This window comes from Alexandromys fortis, unplaced genomic scaffold (genome assembly GCF_014885135.2).
Source record: "Alexandromys fortis isolate MF-2015 unplaced genomic scaffold, M_Fortis_MF-2015_v1.1 scaffold_83, whole genome shotgun sequence".
Taxonomy (NCBI): Eukaryota; Metazoa; Chordata; class Mammalia; order Rodentia; family Cricetidae; genus Alexandromys; species Alexandromys fortis.
Window position 1 is genome coordinate 1,130,108 of NW_026068001.1, and position 20,551 is coordinate 1,150,658.

General features: G+C 43.4%; 1 protein-coding gene across 9 annotated transcripts in view; it reads left to right on the plus strand.

The window, feature by feature from the left end:
• Positions 1-4,991: 4,991 nt before the first annotated feature.
• The window catches only part of Gripap1 (GRIP1 associated protein 1), a 30,587-nt gene continuing 15,027 nt past the window's right edge, over positions 4,992-20,551 (plus strand). The window contains exons 1-14 of one of the 9 annotated variants that reach the window (XM_050160772.1): positions 4,992-5,057; positions 7,768-7,834; positions 7,925-8,034; positions 9,998-10,024; positions 10,771-10,878; positions 14,591-14,741; positions 15,808-15,992; positions 16,188-16,235; positions 16,847-16,878; positions 16,971-17,018; positions 17,151-17,250; positions 18,972-19,049; positions 19,259-19,351; positions 19,985-20,119. In XM_050160772.1, the coding sequence (XP_050016729.1) occupies positions 5,016-5,057; positions 7,768-7,834; positions 7,925-8,034; positions 9,998-10,024; positions 10,771-10,878; positions 14,591-14,741; positions 15,808-15,992; positions 16,188-16,235; positions 16,847-16,878; positions 16,971-17,018; positions 17,151-17,250; positions 18,972-19,049; positions 19,259-19,351; positions 19,985-20,119 (1,224 nt within the window). In that variant the 5' untranslated portion in view covers positions 4,992-5,015. The remainder of the gene's footprint in view (positions 5,058-7,767; positions 7,835-7,924; positions 8,035-9,997; positions 10,025-10,770; positions 10,879-14,590; positions 14,742-15,807; positions 15,993-16,187; positions 16,236-16,846; positions 16,879-16,970; positions 17,019-17,150; positions 17,251-18,971; positions 19,050-19,258; positions 19,352-19,984; positions 20,120-20,551) is intronic. The other 8 variants (XM_050160773.1, XM_050160775.1, XM_050160774.1 and 5 more) reach the window with 8 other exon arrangements.

Consider the following 20,551-nt stretch of genomic DNA (forward strand, 5'->3'; position numbering starts at 1 on the left):
AAAAAAAAAAAAAAAAAAAAAACCCGGCCCCTCTACGCCTAGTCCTTAAGGATTTCTAGGCAGTTCACTGTTGCTAGTGGGGAGGGCCTCATGAGCTTAAGCCTCTACCCCTCCCTGAGGAGTTATTGGCAGTTAGTGAAGGCTGGCAGAAGGGAGAGACAGTTTCCTCTGGTGGCCACTGATAAGGGAGAGGCCCATGTTCCTGTAAATAACCCCTCACCCACACTAATGAAATTCATTAGATCACAAAAAATGCTTGAAAATAAAAAGGCACTGCTTGGGGAGAGGAAGGAGTGTGGGGGAAGAAGGGGGACAGGAGAGGATAATGGAGGTGAATATGACCAAAATATATACATGTATGAAAATGTCTTAATGAAGCGCATTATTGTGTATAATGAATATATACTGGCTAATAAAGGGAACAACTTCATGCCAATATTTCTCATAGCAAATTGTTTGAAGGACACAGAATGCCAGTGTGTGTGTGTGTGTGTGTGTGTGTGTGTGTGTGTGTGTGTGTGAGTGACGGGGGCAGGAGATTGGAAGAATTCTTCCATATACTTAGGAGAAATATAGTACCAATTCTGTACAAACTCATCTAGAAAATTAAAGAGATGAGGGTACTTCCTGATCTTAAAATAAGGATACTTGTTCTAAGAGACTAGTATTACTCCGTTCCAAACCCAGAGAAAGCCATTTCAAGAAAGCTAATTATTCTTCATGTACCACAGATGCAATATTCTTGTGTGTGTATCTGTGTGCATATGCACACTAGGGATGGGACCCAGAGGCCTGGCATATACTAGGCAAACATACCACTAGACTGCACTCAATTTTAAGATTTCTATTTTAAAATAATTTCAGACTTGAAGTCACAAAGCAGCAATGCCTATATACCTTCAACCAGCTGTTCCAGTGTTCAGATTTTTATCATCTTTTCTTTTTCCAGCAACTTTTTTGTGCTTGTGTTTGTCTTGACGATTTCAAAGACTACCCTCAGTTTTTTTGTTTTTTTGTTTGTTTGGTCTACAGAGCTAGTTCCAGGACAGGCTTCAAAGCCACAGAGAAACCCTGTCTCGAAAAACCAAAAAAAAAAAAGAAAGAAAGAAAACAAAAACAGAAAGGAAGAGAGGGAGAGAGAGAGAGAGAGAGAGAGAGAGAGAGAGAGAGAGAGAGAAAGGAAGGAAGTAAAGAAGGAAGGAAGGAATGGAAGGAAGGAAGGAAGGCAGGCAGGAAGGAAGAAAGGAAGGAAGGAAACTGATACGGAAACTTCAAAGACAAAAGAAACTATACAAAAGCACTTGGCTGTCAAGTGCCACTATTTCCCAAAGGCACACATGTGCTTTAACAGTCTGTTTTTAATTATGTGTATGGGTGGAATATATGTGCAAGTGTCCAGAGGGATCAGAACAAGGCACTGGATACCCTGGAGCTGGAGTTATAGACAGCTATGAGCATTGATGTAGGTGCTGGGAAATGAACCCAGTTATAATGGAAGACCTGTCAGTGCTCTTACCCACTGAGCCATCTCTCCAGCCCTAACAGTTTTAATACTGCTGCATATGTATACTAGGAGTGAAGAATTAAATAAGTGGATGGTGGAAGTTAGAGGTAGGTTCTCACTGTTGGAGTAAGAATTCCCAGATAAGAGGAAGGGAAATCTGTAATAAATCATATCTGTGGTACTGGAATATCAGTATTAATTCATTTTTGTTTTGTGATGTGGAAGTCCCCTCTGTGTGCTGTGATTACCATTAATGAATAAAGAAACTGCCTTGGCCTGTTGACAGGGCAGAACTTTGGTCTGTGGGGAAGATGGAACTGAATGCTGGGAGGAAGAAGGGTGGAGTCAGAGACGTTATGGAGCCGCCACCAGAGTCAGACATGCCAGAACTTTGCTGGTAGGCCAGGGTGATATGCAGATTAATAGAAATGGGTTAAATTAAGATGTAAGAGTTAGCCAGGAGGCTGGAGAGATGGCTCAGCAGTTAAGAGCAGTGCCTGCTCGTCCAAAGGTCCTGAGTTCAATTCCCAGCAACCACATGGTGGCTCATAACCATCTGTAATGAGGTCTGGTGCCCTCTTCTGGCCTTCAGGCACACACGCAGAAAGAATATTGTATACATAATAAATAACTAAATAAATATTAAAAAAAAGAGTTAGCCAATAAGAAGCTAATGTTAATGGGCCAAGCAGTGATTTAATGAATACAGTTTCTGTGTAATTATTTCAGGGCTAAGCAACTGGGGACAAGTGAGGGGCCTCTCCTCCTACAGTTTTAAAATATGTATAGACACATATGAAAATAATTAAGGTAGAAATAATAATAGTATGTATATATGTGTGTTGATATAGGTGATATATCCCACCATGTATGCCCATATATATGATATATGTGTGTAGCTACTGTGATAAATGTGGATGAAAAATAAATGACAAGCTGTCATGACTATTCTCGGTTGCCAATTTGACTACATCTGAAATTAAAACCCAAATGACTGGGTACATCTGTAAGGGATTTTTAAAAATTAAATCATTTACAGTAGGAAGACTCACTTTTAATCCCAATCTTTTGAGGTGGGACGATCCACCTGTAATCTGGGCCACACCTTCTGCTGGTAAACTATTGAAAAGACACAGAAGAAGGAGGCTTGCTCCCTCTCTTTGCCTGATTGTTCTCACCTTGCTAGCAAATCCATTACTTCACTGGCATTAGAGCCCACTTCTTCAGACTTCCAGTGAACACTGAAGACCAGCTAATATGTTCAGCCTTGCGAACCAAACAACTATGGATTCTTGGACCTTCTGTTCATAGGCAGCCAATGTTGGCTGAGCTGGACTGCAGCTTTAAGTCATTCTAATAAATTCCCATTCTATAAGTTCTGTTACTCTGGAGAACTCTGATACACAAGCTGAGAGGAAAAAATAAATTATATTACAGTAAAGCTTCAATACCTTTAATGTACAAGGAACTTTGGAAACGTGAGGTGGGAGACCGAAAGCCACAGAGGACAATGTGAAGAAAGTTATATATTATTCATTTTTGTTTTGAAAAATGGCCACACTCTGTAGCATGGGATCATGTGCGTGTGGTGTGCGTGTGTGTGTGTGTGTGTGTGTTGTGTATAGTGTAGTGGCAGATGCTATTTCGCAGGCACACATCTAAGAGTTTGATTTTCATCACTGTCCAAAACCAAGCAAACAATGACAACATAATAAAAAAAAACCCAGTGGCTGGAGAGATGGCTCAGCGGTTAAGAGCATTGCCTGCTCCTCCAAAGGTCCTGAGTTCAATTCCCAGTAACCACATGGTGGCTCACAACCATCTATAATGAGATCTGGTGCCCTCTTCTGGCATACAAACATACATGGAAGGAATGTTGTATACATAATAAATAAATAAATCTTTAAAAAAAATAAAAATAAAAAACCCCCACTAGTTTCTCTTGAGAAGTCCATACCCATGTTTTGGAAGTGTACTATCCGTTTCCTAGCCATTTTCTCATCTCTGTCTCTCTCTGTGCTTAAATCTATGTTAAATCTGTTTCTTAATAATCTCCAACTTTGCTTCAAAATAGGATATTAATGCCTGGAGGTACAGCTCAGAAATGGAGCACTTGCCTGCATGCAAGAGTCCTTAGGTTGATCCCCAGCAGCACACACACACACACACACCACACACACACACACACACACACTATTAAAATAGTCTTTATAAACATATGAAAAAGATAATCAATCATTCTCATAACAAAAACACGAATTAAGCCACACTAAAAGAATCGATAAGCAAGTTGTGGCCTATGTATACTAGGAAATCCAACCCATTCACAAAAGAAAACAATCTGATGCCACAACTTGGATGAATCCCAAAACGTAAATGAGCGGGAAAATAAAGAGATAAAAAAATACATAGTATCTCATTTTACTTGTGTGAAATTCTTTCTATAACAGTCAAAAGTACTCGACAGGACAGAAAGCTAAACAATGTTTCTGGGGCTGGGGGGGTAATGGGGGGATGGGGGGAGTAGAGCGTGACACAAAAGACCCTTTAAGGTGTGATGGAAGTGTTCTCCCTGTATTGCGGTGACATAGGTGTCTCAAAAGTCGTAGGATGGTATCCTTTAAACGACCGTGTTTAGAGACAGACAGCATATATCAATAAAATCCTCCAAATTACACAAGCCCTACTTGACTATATTTCCCGAAGCAGGAAAAGAATTTCATTTCTATGAGAAAATAATGCAACTACACTGAGCAACCTTTTCTTTCAGATCCGAGAGGGTTTGGACACATTTAAATCCTTGTTTCTGTTTTGTTTTCTGTGTTGGGGATCAAAACCAGAACCTTGTTTATGCTACCAAACTCTCGTCCACGGAGCTAGTTTTTGCTTTTATTTTTAATGGAGTTTTCTGGGTCTTTTTTATTAATTGCTGTTGTCTCTTCTCGCAAACTTTTAGCTTATCAATGACTCCATCTTTTCCCTAATATGATATCCAGCGCTGTGTTAATAAAATCATTGTCAGATCTTTTTAAAAAAAAAATGAGGGGTAAGTGGTCAAGGTCTTTAACGTGAGGCGGGATTCCCCTTTGGGGGTCACTCGGTGGAGGGCCGGAACAAGACCGCAGGAAGCTTCCGCTTTCATTTCCACAGTTATTAAGTCACTTTCTTCTTAAAGGAGCATCGCGGAAGGGTTATATTTTTTTCTGTCGGAGGACTACTTCCCTACGGACAAGTCCACCCATGATACAGAGATACCATAACATCACATAACAATGAGTAGTTTGTAAATGCTCAAAAGCCATAACAGACAATTGACAATTTGGTGAAACATCAAAATAAATTTGCCTGACCTTTAAGCATCATTTTTCTTCTCTCTGTCTCTGAAACGCTGAACATTTGATTAGTTCCCTCCCCCATTCCTGGTCAGTGGTTCGCTCCGACCTTAGCACTGACAGGCCACACTAGCTGCGCTTGCGCATAACGCTTACGGGGGGCGGGGGGGGGGAGGAACATGGCGCAAGCTCTGTCTGAAGAGGAGTTTCAACGGATGCAGGTGCCGCTCGACGTGGGGAAAGACCACCCGGCTAGGAGTCTGGGGGCGGGGTAGAAAGAGGTCGTACTATAGGCTCTGAGGATTTGGTTGGGATGGGCCTTGAGTATAAGGGGGTGGTCTGGAGAAGGGAAGCTGAGGCTTTGAGTGGCGACGCTATTGACTTCGAAGATTTCTATGGGGGTTCTGAAGGTTAGAGTCTATTAGCTTTGTGGGGTTGGTAGAACGTATTTAAGTGGGCGATACGTTTCTCAGTCCGGGGTGCGGGCGAGACCTTTGTGCTCCTGTGTAGGGCATACCATTAACTGGTGATGATGTTTGACTTTGAAGGATGGAGAGCCTGAGAAGGAGAAATTATTTTGTCTGGAGAGAAAGGAAGCAGGCATCTGGCTTTTTGCGTCATTTGTGTGTGGGGGTGGGGGTGGTTTGACAGGGCAAGACCATGAACTGGTGGGAGGTGTAAAGTTTGAGGGAGATACCACTAGGCTAGGGGAGTAGGGAAAACCGTGGATCTATTCCCTGCCGTTGGTGGTAGAGGATCCTAAGAGGTAGGGAATGATTCCTTTAGATCTGGGGTGAAGACTATTCTGAGTGGGTAATACCATTAATCCATATTAGAGGAACAACTAGCGGATATAAAAGAATAATATTTTGGAATTTCAGGGGGGGAACATCACTGGGTTTGGGGGAGAAGTCTGACCAGGGTCACAGACCTGTTGATTCTTTTAAGGGGCACTGCACAATGAAGGAACACTTTGAGAGAGCCTTAGTGGGAACGACTGAAATGGGGAAACCCTTGAGTCCTGTTGGTTGAGGGAGTAGAAGTAATTCTATTGGCCCAGGAGCTAGGTGACCTGCTGAGGGTCACTAAAGATATAAGAATGAGACCACTGTTTCTTTGTTTCTTTCCTTCCTTCATCCTTTTGTTTGAGACAGAGTCTCATTCTGTAGTCAAGGTTGGCCTGGAAGCTGTATTAATCTTTTCCCCTTAGCTTCCTAAGTACTGGTATTTCTGGTATATGTCCCCATGCCTGTCTCCAAAAATCTAATCTTAAAAAAATTACAGAAATACTTGACATTCCTCTAATAGCGTGTCATCCATAACATTTCAGATTTTTATACATGTGAATAAACTTTATACTAAGTAATATTTATTGCTTATTCTATAATGACTTTCATGTGATATTAGACAGGTTAAGTCTGACCAACTAATTGCATGTTTTCAAAATAATGTTTATAGCACATATATCTCTGATATGGCTGGGCCAGCATCTTATTTAAACAATTCAGCTATAGTTGTATGGGTGTTATTGTTTAATAAAGTTTTAATATTCAATATACCAAAAAAAAGAATGAGACCACTGGACCATAAATGGGGAGGAGCACTGTAAATTACAGAAGATTTTGAATAAGATTATTTCAGCTGGCCCGCTCAAGGGTATTTGAGAGAGACTCTGGAGGGACATAGTGTCACCATTCTTGGATCATGACTGAAGGCATCTTGTGAAGAGTGGGTGGATATTTAAACAAGGAAGATTTATCCCATTGGGTCATGTGTGAGAATAAAAACCACTGGGGTCTTTTGGAGAGGGACTTCAAGGTGGGTAGAAAGGTATTGCAAGCCTGGTGGTGGTGGCAAGCCAGGCGGATCTTTGTGAGTTCGAGGCCAGCCTGGTCTACAAGAGCTAGTTCCAGGAGAGGCTCCAAAGCTACAGAGAAACCCTGTCTCAAAAAATAAGAAAGAAAAGAAAAGAAAGAAGAGAGAGAGAGAGAAAGAAAGAAAGGTGTTGCAGTTGGTGTAGGATTAGGAGAGAGGCTATCTGAGTCTTGGGGAGAACGGGCAAGAAAGATCCCATCATAGCCAGGCCAGCCTTCTGACCTGGACCAAACCCATTGTGGTGAGAGAGGTGGAGGCTGGTCCTTTGAGAAGGACGTAAAAGTAGAGGGAGGAGTCAGTGAGTGCTTCTGGGAAGAATCAGCTTCAGGGCTCAGTGCCGCACGCTGCATTTTCCCTTATTTCTTTTTTTTTTTTTAAAGTGGAAATCGGCAGGGTTTTTTTTATTTTATTTATTTATTATGTATACAATGTTCTGTCTGTATACCTGCAGGCCAGAAGAGGGCGCCAGACCTCATTACAGATGGTTGTGAGCCACCATGTGGTTGCTGGGAATTGAACTCAGGACCTTTGGAAGAGCAGGCAATGCTCTTAACCACTGAGCCATCTCTCCAGCCCTTCCCTTATTTCTTGACTTAAGGGGACTCTAACATGTTTTGAAAACCTGCAGGACCTTGGGGGAACACCCCCTGACTCATGAAAGTTGAGAAGGAGAAAGAGCAGATTCTCTTTGCTTGGGAAAGAGTTTTTTAGGCCTTCTGCCGAAGGGGCTTTCAGGGTCTGACCAGGGCAGTGTTCAGGGTATTAAGAGGTCAGTCAAGATGATTTTATCCTGCATGTATTGAGTCACGGGAACATGTATAAACAGGAGCTCGACTATTCCAGTACTCTTCAGTGGCCCCGGGTGAGAAATGGACTAGTGGAGCAATGGAGGGAGAAGCTGGCTGTGATGGGAATGGAACTGGACAAGGCAGAGCAATTAAGGAAACACCTACGGGGTACCAGTCCAGTCTTTGGAGCTCAGGGGCTTGGTTGCCTCATGTGTGGGGAAGGAATGCTTTCCTGATAAATCTTTTTGTTTCTTGGCTTCTCCCAAAGACCCAGCTCCTGGAACTCCGGACAAATAACTACCAGCTTTCAGATGAACTTCGGAAGAATGGTGTTGGTGAGCCCAGAGAGTCTCATTAGATGGGGTGGTTTTGGGGGACTAGAGACAAAGATTTTCCTTTAGAGGCCTGATAAGATGACCCTTCAGTTCCTTGTTACCACCTGAGGCTGAGATTCCCTGCTTTCCCTGCACCAGAACTTGCCAGTCTTCGGCAGAAGGTCGCCTACCTGGATAAGGAGTTCACTAAAGCTCAGAAGGTACCTCCCTCCACCCATCCACCCACCTCTTGCTTCCCTCTATCCATCTGACTCATTTATCTCCCAGTGAACACCTATACTGAACCAGACCTAATGATACATGCCGCTTTCTTACAGTCACTGGAAATTTTTTTCACAGAAGTCTCTTCAGTTTGCTAATTTTAATCAGTCTTGCTTATTTAATTTGTGTGTGTGTTTCTTTTGAGACAGGATCTTGCTGTGTAGCCCAGACTGGCCTTAGACTCTTGGTTGTCCTCCCCCAGCCTCCCAACTGCTGGGATGATAGGTGTGTGCTGACATGCCTGGCTTTGCTTAATTTATTGATTTTTTAAAAATTTACTCTTAATTCATTCTAATATCAATGGCTTATTCATTTTCATTCACTAAATTTCTTTTGAGTGGTGCTACAGATCAAACCTAGGACCTCATGCATGCTAGGCAAGCTCTCCATATTTGCTTTTAGCCAAAAGCCTCAAAAGTGATCTTTTTGTTGTTTATGAGACGGGGTCTCTTGAAGCCTGGGCTGCCCTTGTGCTTGCTAGGTAGCTGAAGATGGCCTTGAACTCCTGATCCTCCTTTCCTCATTCTCCTGTCTCCAACTCCTACTGGGATTACAGGGGTCTGCCACCACACCCGGCTCCAAGCTGTCTTGTCTCCTGCGCTACATCTCCAGCCTTCGTTCACTAACTTTGTCTTGAAAGGGGAATCTAGCTGTGTTTTCCAAGCTGCTCCCAAATTTCTGGCCTCACATAGGCCTCCTTCCTCAACCTCTTGAGTAGCTGGATCTGTAGGCATGTATACCACATGTGGCTTCATTCACTAACTTTTGATTAGTCAAGTCTATCAGTAAATCTGCCTTGAGTCTACCTCCTGTCTTGCACTCACACTGCCTCTTTATGCGCCTACGTGTCCTGGTCCTGTTGGTGACATGAGACCAAACCCACCATTCAGATTCTTTGAAAATAGGGTAGACTATAGCCTAGCATGGCCCCCTGAGATAGTCTAGATCCTTATTTTTATCCTTCTTCATTGCTCTGTCCTCATGTGTAGTGCAATGCTGCATACAGTACAGGCTGAATACTTGTTGGATGAGGGGCTGGAGCTCAGTGGTTAAGAGCACTGACTGCTCTTGCATCAGAACCTGAGTTCCATCCCCAGCACTCAGATGCATGGCATCTCCCAAACCTGGCTCTAAGTCTACTTCCAGGAGATATGATGCCCTCTTCTGTTTTTCAAGAGCACTGCATGCACCCATACACACAAATTTAAAAATATGTGGAAGGGGAACTGACTGTCATGAAGTTATCTTCTAACTTCCATGTGTAAGCTGTACCACTCAAGTGTGTGTGTGTGTGTGTGTGTGTGCGCGCGCGCGCGCATGCACCTACACACACAGTAATAATAATCAATAATAAATAAATACAATTTTGTTTTATTAAGATATTTTTATTAAAATGAAACTTGTTGGGTGAATTATACAGAATTCAGACAATCCAGCAGTCAGGAAACTGGAGTTCTTGGTAGGGTGTTGATTTCCACAGCCTGACAATATCCTTAGCTGCCAAGCAGAGGGACAGAAGTTGCTATGTTTCATGAGAGAGAAGCACATTGATGTGTTTGAACAGATGTAGGGATGAAGCCACAATTTACTAGCTTGGAGATCCAGCATTATAAAGGGTTAAAATCTAAGACATTATTTCTCTCTCTCCCTCAAAAACATGGAAGAAAAGGAAGAATTTTTTCAGGTGCTATGGCACCAAGGCACCAGAATTCCCAATCATTCTTCATTCTTTTCTTCTGTTCTTTCTGTGGGCTTCTAACTGTTATGAAAGTGCTGTGTTTAAACATATTTCCATCCCACAACACATCATTGCCCTCACGTAACCCCTGCCACATTAGTTTCTATATCCCACGGAGGGGTCCATTGCTCTTCACTTTAGCTCTCTTCCACCCTTCCTTTTAGGCACTAAGCAAGAGCAAGAAAGCTCAGGTAAGGGGGCCTTTGGTGGGTGAATACGTGTGCAAGATTGTCTTAGTGGGATATTTGTTTGGTGGCATTGTCCTGGCCTTTATCTATGTAAACCCATTGTATCTGCAACTTCCTCACTGCTCTGCATTTCTATGTCTTTGTTTTCCTGTGTTTGTCTCACACTCTTTGTCCCTATGTATATTTTTCTTTATCCTCATGAATCCACGTCCTGCCTTCCTGTCTCCCCCTCTGTTTCTTCTCTTTGGCTTTCCCTTTGTCTCTCTTCCTCCTGTTTCTGTCTCTTTCATTTTTCTTTTCTGGTTTTCCTTTCTATTTCTGACTTCTTGTTTCTCCTTCTCCCATTCCTCTATCTTCCTTACTCATTGTTTTTCCCAAACACCTTCCTTCTGTCTCTCTCTTCTCTTTGCTATATTCTTTTTCCATTGATACTGGTTTGTTCCTGTCTTCCTGCCTTTTCTATTCCCTAATCCTCCTCTCATTCCCTCTCTTCTCTCCTTTTCCCATCTCCCTATCATTATTTCTCTTCCCTCTTAACCCCTTGTCTATATTTCCCTTCCTCTTTCTTTCCCTCCTTTTCCATGTCTCTCTTGACCTCACTGTATGTCTCTCTTCCCATATATTGCCTCATTCTTTCTGCCCTATATACTTCCTACCCAATGCCATTTTTTTCCTTCTCTCCCCTTCTTTACCTACTTCCCCATCCTTTCCACCCTTGTTGGAGTCCTGGCCCATGTCTGCCACTGCAGGAAGTGGAGGTACTGCTGAGTGAAAATGAGATGCTGCAGGCAAAGCTGCACAGCCAGGAGGAGGACTTCCGTTTGCAGAACAGTACACTTATGGCCGAGTTCAGCAAGGTGCTGGTGCCCGGGATAGCTGAGGGGGGAAATGGGAATGGTGCACCTGTGTATGCATGGGCAAGAGCCACTTAGGCTGAAAGCTCAGCAGTAGAGGGTGGACAGGGTCTGCCGCTGAACACTGTCCATGGTGCTGAAACAGGCCTTAGTCTATTGCTGGGGGCAATCATTTGACAGGTGGGGCCAAACACTCTCATGGAATTAGATCCTTTGAGCCCCTGAGTTCATTTGGTTCCTAAGTCACTCCTTTTATTTAATTCAAGTCTCCATTTGTATAATTTTGGGCTGGTGCCATGGAACCCCAGTGTGTTCTGGGGCTTTAAGTAAAGTTCTTAATATGGATGGAAAGGTGTTTGAACTGCTTTCCTTTTCTTTTTCTTCCCTTCATCTGACATGGGTCTGGGGTTCCACTTCTTCCAGGTAATTCATCCTGGATTGACTAATTCTATCTCCTTACTGGTTTTAATGTCCTGGCTCTTTCTAACCCTCCTGAGCAATTGGAGATCCCACGTTTCATTCTACTAGTCTTCTGTATCCATGGTTGATCATCTTGTGAGTCTCAGTGCATTTTAAGGAAAAATATGCTGTAGAGAAAAGGAAATCTGTTTCCAAGGCTCCATCTGATGCTATAAAGAGCAAAAGAAGAAGAATGCAATTATAATACATGAATACAGTAAGAAATTGTAAAAAAAAAAAAATAACAGCAAAAAACCCCACAGAAATTCTTGGGATATGACTTACTTGGTAGAGTGCCTGACTCACATGAATGAGATCCTGGGTTTGGTCCCTAGCACTGCATAAACTGTGTGTTGTGGCACATGCTTGTTATCTTAACACTTGGGCAGTAGAGCAGGAGAATCAGAAGCTTAAGGTCATCTTCAGCTACATAGTGAGTTCCAGGTCAGACTGGGCTACATGACAAAGAATAAACAAAAATTATTTAAACAGTAAAAGACTCAAGACAAAATACAACAGAAATCAGTCTTTAAGCAGTTACAATGCCAGGAGAGGCAATTTAACAATCAGTACTTCCAAGTAAGATCTCTGGAACCAGAAGGCCTAGAATAAGATCTTGGCTGTACCTTTTACTAACTATAACTTTAAGCAAGTCACTTAGCCTCCTGTTTCTTGATTCCCAAATGTTTAAAATGGAAGTGGTGATTATAGAAACACCTGCCTCACAGGGTTTTCATGACGATTCAGTGGGTAAATCTATGTAAGTCATGTAAAGCCTCCTACAAAGATAGTATGAGCTATAGAAGTGTTACCTAATGACATTATCTCAGTATGCATTTCCCTCTAAACTATGTCTTGTTTGTGGTGATGAAGATCCAACCCAGGGATCGTGCATGCTAAGCATGTGTTCTATCACTGTGCCGCATTCCCATCCCTCTCCATACTTAAAACAGTTATTATCCAGTGGATGGGGGAGAACAAAAGAAGGCAAAGGAGAAGGAGGTCTTTTTTAGCCAGGATCTTGGAATATGGCTCAGTGAAAGAGTGTTTGCTTAGTATGAAACATGTTTGCATTCATTCTGTGTTTTTGGCCTGCCTCACCTCCACCTCCTTTCATCCACTCTACTTCCACAGCCTTCTGATCTCCTTACTTCTAGTTTTTTCTATTGGTCCACTTCACTATTCCACAGAAGTTATTCCAAACTCTAGACCTTATTACACTTTAATTAATACCCTCTGGTATCAGCCCCTCTCCCTGGTCCCTGGAGCTTTCTGGTGCTCTTGTAACTACTGGTAGTGTTTTTCTGCACCACTCTGGGCTCCTGCATAATCCCCTTCCTACTCCTCTCAGGCCCTGACGGTACTTACAGAAAGACCTGATGCTAGAGCCTGCCAAAGGAGTTGTTCCTTGGACAGATGATAGTTAAAGGAACCTGCTGTGTAGTCTGTGTTCTGGAAATAAAGTTGGAAGCTTCCCAGAATGGTCCCAATGCTTGGGTAATTTGCAAACAAAAATAGTTTGTTTTCAGTTGCTGTGATAAAACACATCAAAAACAACTTGAGGAGGAAAGAGTTTATTTGGCTCACAGTTCACATTTTATCACCAAGGGAAGTCAAGGGAGGCAAGAACTGAAGCAGAGGCCATGGAGGGAACAGTGCTTACTAGCTTGCTCTCCATGGAACACTCAGCCTGCTTGCTTATACCACCCTTGTCCTACATCCCAGGGATGGCACCACTCACAGTGGGCTGGGTCCTCCCATATTAATCAGTAATCAAGAAAATGTCCAATAGACCCAACTACATACCAAGCTGAAGGAAGCATTTTCTCAATTGAGGTTTTCTCTTTCCAGATGATCCTAGCTTGTGTGAAGTTGACAAAAAACTGGCAAGAACACTGATATTTTCTATCAGTGTAGGTGCAGTGGAGTGGGGGGAACAGCAATAGTGATCATTTACCAATGCTGTTTCTTCTATGCCTATTCCCATTTGAATTGCCCTACATTATTCGTTCAATGCTTACAATACAATTATGAGATATTTTTAGTATCCCCTTTTAATGGATGAGGAAAATTGAGCCCCAGGGAGGTGAATTAATTTGTCCCAAGATTAGCCAGCTGGAACATGATAGAACTTCATGTCCAAGCCATCTAGTTTCAGACTGTTTTGTGATTCCATGTTATAAAAGAAAATTTAGCCAGGCGTTGTGGTGGTACGTGCCTGTAATCCCAGTATTTAGAAGACCAAGCTAAAATTTTGGGCTACATGGTGAGATTCCATCTTAAAGAGCAACAATAACCAACAACAACAACAAAAAAAAATAAAAAGAAACCCAAAACCAAAAACAACCTCCACAAAAACAACCCACAAGATAAAATTTAAAAAAAAAAAAAAACCCTCACCACCAACAAATTTGTGATTGACACTAGGTCAAAAATAAGTAAATGGAGAAAAATAAGTAAACTGAGAATATTGTGGTAAAAGACTGGAATTTTTGTGTTGGCTAATCCTACTTTAAAGACGACATCCAAGTAGAGCACTATCGGATACATAGAAGCCAGTCAGGTGAAGAAACTGTTAAAAGAAGTGATGTTATATCCTAGGCAATAAAAAAAAAATTGTCGGCCACAGTAGTCTGGTCTGAAAGTGAAGACGGGATTGTCTTGTGAAACTGTTGTTTTAACCAGGAGGTGAATGAACAGTGGGGCCTGCTGAGTTTTCATGGCATATCTCTCCAAAGCTAAAGACTGGAAGTATAAAAACTGTAAGCTGTGTTTATTCTAGAAATGTCTTACAAGCTGTTTGTGATGCCTGGGTTGAGAGGAAGCTGTCCTCTCAACCAGGGACCCAGGGAGCTAGGATATTTTCACACAGATTAGGAGAGGGTGTGTGTGTGTGTGTGTGTGTGTGTGTGTGTGTGTGTGTGTGTGTGTGTGTGTCAGTGGGGCTGTCCATGGTGCTTAACAACTTCCATAGCAGCCTGAGGGCTTAACATCTCAGAGGCTGGGAATCTACAAATGGAATGTTGTTCTCAGTATTCTCACCCTTTTCGATTTTGCTAGTTAACAGATGTGTAAACTGGAAATTGTTTAATATCTCTGTGTCTCAGTGTCTGTATCCTCAAAGTGTAAGAGGAACTGCATTATAGGGCTCTTAGGGGAATTTAATGAATTCTACACTGAGTGACCGAGTGCTCTTTGTGTTTTGGTAGCTACTGTTCTGATTTGCTATTTCTCTGTCATCTCTTCCCCTGCTCAGCTCTGCAGCCAGCTGGAGCAGCTGGAGCTGGAGAACCGGCAACTGAAGGAAGGGGCTACAGGAACAGGAACTGTTCAAGCTGGCCCACATGTGGACGGGGAGCTGCTGAGGCTGCAGGCAGAGAACACAGCCTTGCAGAAGAACATGGCAGGTGCATGGAGGCCTTCCTGGGATATAGGGACATCTTGAGTAGAACAAGCATGGACATAATCCTTTTATGAGAAAGAGAAGAAATTCCAGAGTGAGACTTGGCCTTGCCTGAATAAGTGTGTGATTTTGCATTTTGGTGGTTATTTTACTACTCTGAGTCTAAACCTGCTCATCCACAGTACACTAGAGTATTTGTGCCAGGAAGATGGAGCAATTAAGAGGTTTCACTCTGCATTAGTTCAGTGTCTGGTTCTTAGCAAATGTTAGAGAATAGCAGAATGGATGTTGAAAAGGAAATATCAACTAAGCAGAAATAGAGCATTGGTAAGATTCTGAGCCCAAATTGTAAATAGAGTCTGAGATGAAGGCAGAAAGACAGCTTGATAGAATGTGAGGGGGCTCTGAAACATGGGCTTTTGGTGAGTAGCTGGGGCTTATATGGTGGTGGGTACAGCTGGGGCATATATATATCCTAATGGGACATGGTAGATAGGATTTTAGAGGTTGGTGGGGCTTTAAAATTATTTGTGACCTGCCAGAATGAGGCTTCATCTGGGGCAGGTTCCTATGCAATCTGAGAAGCTGAAGGATAGATAGTCTCCCTGTATTTGAGACATAACAAAAGGCTTCAGAGCTGGGCGGTGGTGGCGCACGCCTTTAATCCCAGCACTTGGGAGGCAAAGGCAGGCGGATCTCTGTAAGTTCGAGACCAGCCTGGTCTAAGAGCTAGTTCCAGAACAGGCTCCAAAGCTACAGAGAAACCCTGTCTCGAAAAAAACAAACAAACAAACAAACAAACAAAAAAAAAAACAAAAAAAGGCTTCAGAGATGATTTCATTCATCATACATACTTTTTTATTTTTCTTTCTTTATTTCTTTTTTAATGTATGAGTGTTCTGCATGTATACCTTCATGCCAGAAGAGGGCATCAGATCCTATTATAGGTGGTTGTGAGTACCATGTGTTTTCTGGGAATTGAACTCAGGACCTCTGGAAGAGCAACCAGTACTCTTAACCGCTGAGCCATCTCTCCAGCCCCCATCAGATATTCTTGTCCTACTCAACAGCATTGCAGGAACGTTATGGGAAAGAGACTGTGAGGTCCTTAGCTGCCAGTGAGGGCCAAGGGGATCCCCCAGGAGATGTACTCCCTGCTGCCCTGGCTCCCATGCCATTAGCAGAAGTAGAGCTGAAATGGGAAATGGAGAAAGAAGAAAAGAAATTGCTCTGGGAGCAGCTGCAAGGCTTAGAGGTAAAACTGGGTCTCTTGGGACTGGGATGCTGGGAGACAGCAGATGCCGTATTCCTGCCTGTGGGCCCATGGAGATGTCTGTGACATCACCATCTCATGGGCTAAAGGGAGGTGGGACAGGAAAAAGTAGAGGCCTTCCTCCATCCTTGCTGATAACAACTCCATCCCTTATCTTCCCCCCCCTACCACCCGCAGAGCTCAAAGCAAGCTGAAACCTCCAGACTACAGGAGGAACTTGCTAAGGTGGGGTTTGCCGCCGCCTGGCTTTCTCCTAACAGCAGAGGAGCATTGTGCATCCTCAGAGCTTCAGTTTGATCATGTGTGAAATAGAGGCTCACAAATTTCAGAGCTGCTTTCATTGTGGAATAAGCTAATGTAGTCCCATTCTACCTTGTGCATGGCAGGTCCCATCCCTTCTGTTTCCTCGCAGCTTTGCCAATTCATCCATATAAGAATGCCCTTAGAACCTGGGGGCCCAGTGGTGAGACAACCAATCATGATCATGCTTTCCAGGCCTCCCAGCCTAGCCATTCTGTGATGTGGCCATTGGCTGCTGCTTTGGGAGCATAAATAATGGTCTTTGGAGTCCAAGGGAGCTAGCTGGAGATGGTGTTGCTGCTGCTGACAACTGGGCCATCAAATTGCTTAGCCCTTCTGAGACTCAGTTTACCCACTTGTAAAATCAATAGCTCTCAGTTCTCAAGGATGTCCTGAGAATTCCACAGGACTATCATAAGTAAAACCCAACTTGTAGAAGGACTCAGTATGGTGTCTATAAATGTTTCTATTGTTTATTTTATTTTGTCAGTGTTCTCATTGTTATTTGTCTATACTCCTTCCTCTTTCTCCATCAGCTCTCTGAAAAACTGAAAAAGAAACAGGAAAGGTATACTTTTCTTTCCAGGGGTTTTGGGGGCCTAGAGAGAGAGGGATTGGCTTATGGAAATAACATATCTATGCTTGTCTTTCTGCATGCAGTTTTTGTCGTCTGCAGACAGAGAAGGAGACACTATTTAATGATAGCAGGTAACTACTGGGGTTGCCAATAGTAGAAAAATAGGTACCATGCCCAGCCAAATTAGCCAAAGACCACAGGGGTACAGTTGAGAGACTGGGCCTCTAGCCCTGCCTAATGTACTCTATCCTTGTCACCACTAGAAACAAAATTGAAGAATTACAACAGCGGAAGGAAGCTGATCTCAAAGCCCAGTTGGTTCGCACCCAAAAGCTGCAGCAGGAACTTGAGGCTGCCAATCAGGTGATGTGATGGGAGCTGGGTCTCAAGATTCTTGGAGTAGACAGTCTGGGGAGGTATGAGGTCTTTAGAGACTGATTGGGATGTCTAAGATTTGGAAATACAACAACCTTATAGGTATGTGTAAGCCCTCTAAGAGCTAGAAAAATGGGAACTCAGAAATCCAGAGACCTAGGAGTTGGGTTAGGAGTTTACATGAATCAGAAATCCTGAGGTGGGAATCTAAGGATTCTGATTATGTACCACAAGTTTGTATAAATCAGAACTCTCACTGGAGTCTAGGACCAGGAATTAGGGTGAATATAAGCTGTGGAACTCTCCCAGTAGAAACTGGGTGATGCTGAGACTTTTCAAAGCTGTGATATCCAGCTGGCTGTAGTAGCGCACATAGCATTGGGAGGCAGAGGCAGATGAATCTCTGTGAGTTCAAGAACAGCCAGAGATACATAGTGAGACCCTGTTTAAACAACAGCAACAATAATAGTAAATTTTAAAAGCTGTGATATCAGTATATTGGAGACATCTAGGGCTCAAAGACATGAAGTTCGAGTGACACTGGACTTTCAAATATGGAGCAGTTGGAGCTGGAGGCAGAATAGAATTGAGACCTTCAGGGTCTGGAAAGCTGTTGTGGTTCTGTGATGTTAAGAGGTGGGTTTGTTGGGTGGTGGTCCTGAGGTTCGGAGATCCTTGGTGGCAGTAAAAAGCTGAGATCTCCAAAGTTTACATGGGTGTGAAGTTCCTGGGGATTAGGGCTGTCTGACCTGAAAGCCTTTGAATTTCCTCTGAGAGGAGGCAAGTCTGAAGTCTCAGAATGGAGGATAAGGTATCTTGTAGAAGCAGGACTCCTAGAAGATTGGAGTGTGAAGGCTGGGAAAGAGTCTGGATAAAATCCTCAGGAGCTGTTGTTGGTCTAGGTATAAAGACTCACAGAGATGGAACGTAGTGGCATTTTGTCTGTATTTTAATAAATAAAGCTCGTCTGAGGATCAAAAAAGTAAAACAGCCACACTGGCCACTTTACAGAGCAGGCAGCAATGACACACACCTTTAATCCCAGTAGCCACACTAGTTTGCCATAGAAACCAGGTAGTAGTGGTGCCGCTCTTAATCCCAGAACTTAATCCCAAAACGGGAGGAGACAGCTCTCAGTCTCAGTCTCATTCTGAGGTTTTGTGGAGGCAGGATCATCATTTTCAGACTGAGGTTGAGCTAAGAGCCCGTGACTGCTTTGTTTTTCTGGTCTTCAGGTTGAACTCCAATTTCTGTCTCTGAGTTTTTATTAATTGTGCTTCAATGGGAAGCCAGAGTAGCAATGGAGATGGGTCAGTCTGAGGTTTCTTCAAGAGCTGGAAACTATGGCTCTGGAGCTTAGGACATGGGGTTAAGTATGTCAATAACTCCTGGTAATTAGGGTAAAGTTACAGTCCCTGGGAACTGAAAATCCTGGGGCTCCAAGCTTGAATCTGGGTGACTATGAACCCCTCAGAGGCTAGGTTCAGGAACTTAGGTATGTCAGAAATGCTCAGGCTGGGAGAGAGGGAGCGAATGTATTTGAGAGCCCTATGCCTAATAGCTTGGAGTCTGGGCGAATCCGAGATCTCTGGTAACGAGTTCAAGCCTCACAGGTGCTGAGAACATGCTTTTAGGTGTTCATAGAGGGAGTCTGTAGATCTCTGTGCACCCAGGATGAGGTTTGAAATGGGGTACCTGACTTCCCACAGAGCTTGGCGGAACTAAGAGATCAGCGGCAGGGGGAGCGCCTGGAGCATGCAGCGGCATTGCGTGCCCTACAAGATCAGGTATGTTGTACTTGGTGGGCTGGGGAGCTGGGCTCGAGGGTGGGAGCTGGCTGAATTGGTATTTTACAAGCAAGCATGGCCCACGGGGTCTTGCTTTTCCTAGTCCTGCTCTGTGTGCCTGTGTGTCTGTCTCCTTTCTTTCTGGGCTGTGGGTAGGTCCTGTCCCTCTGTTCTGGACCTGCTCTCACTTGTCGTGGGGGTGGGGCCAGGTGTCCATCCAGAGTGCAGATGCGCAGGAACAAGTGGAAGGGCTTTTGGCTGAGAACAATGCCTTGAGGACTAGCTTGGCTGCTCTGGAGCAGGTACAGGACACCTGGGAGCCCTTGATCATCTTTCCATTTCCTTTATCTCTCTCTGCTTTTGGTCCACATCTGGCCAGGGTGGTCTGGACCCTTTACTCAATTCTGTTTCTGTTCCTCCTTTCTGTTGCCTTCCAGCTTTCTTCTCCATCTATTACTGCTTTTCTGGCATTCTAGTTTCTCTATGATAAAGTGCATGAAACATGAATAATCTTGTGTGTGGTCAGTGAATCTGTCAATGTGTCTGTCTATTTATGTCCCTTTATAACTCTGTGTGAGCATTTTTCAGTGTGGTAGAAGATCCTTGGAAGTTACCAATATTCTGACCTTGAGCAACATAGAATCATGTTGCTTGTTCTTTTCATATAAATGAAATTGATGCTATTCTGTCCTTGCCTACTTTCTGGTACCTTTATGTCTGTGAGCTTTATCAGTATGCAGCATGGGTTCTTTTATCACTGCATAGTGTTTTATCTCACAAATATTCCACTAACCTCTCTGCTTTTCTGTTTTAAATTTTCTGTCTTTCTACCTCACTTCATACTTCTTTCTATCTCCCTAGAACTGGGAGACCCAGGGGTCCCTGAGTGGTAGGACTCCCTGCATTTCATTTTCCACCATTACCACTTTCTCCAGATCCAGACAGCAAAGACACAAGAGCTGAACACACTTCGGGAGCAGACCACTGAATTGACAGCTGAGCTACAGCACCGGCAGACTAAATATGAAGATCTAATGGGACAGAAAGACGACCTCAACTCCCAGCTCCAGGTGATGCTTCTTCTGACCTGGGTTGTAGTTTCCTAGTACTGGTGCAGTGAATTGTCCTCGAGGAATGCGGAGAAGACTTTGGAGTCAGGGAGACCTGAATTCCTGGCTGGCTGCTTAACATCCTAGTATCTATATGTCCTGATACAGGAAATTTGACTTCTGCAAAATTGAGCTTAAAATTTCCAGCTAGAGCCGGGTGATGGTGGCACACACCTTTAATTCCAGTACTCGGGAGGCAGAGGCAGGCAGATCTTTGTGAGTTCGAGGTCAGCCTGGTCTACAAGAGCTAGTTCCAGGACAGGAACCAAAGCTACAGAGAAACCCTGTCCCGAAAAACAAAAACAACAACAAAATTCCAGCTAGAGTCTCCATTCTGGTATTATAATGTACAGTTTCTCATATGTAATGTTTGTGTTTGCTTCAGATTTTGTC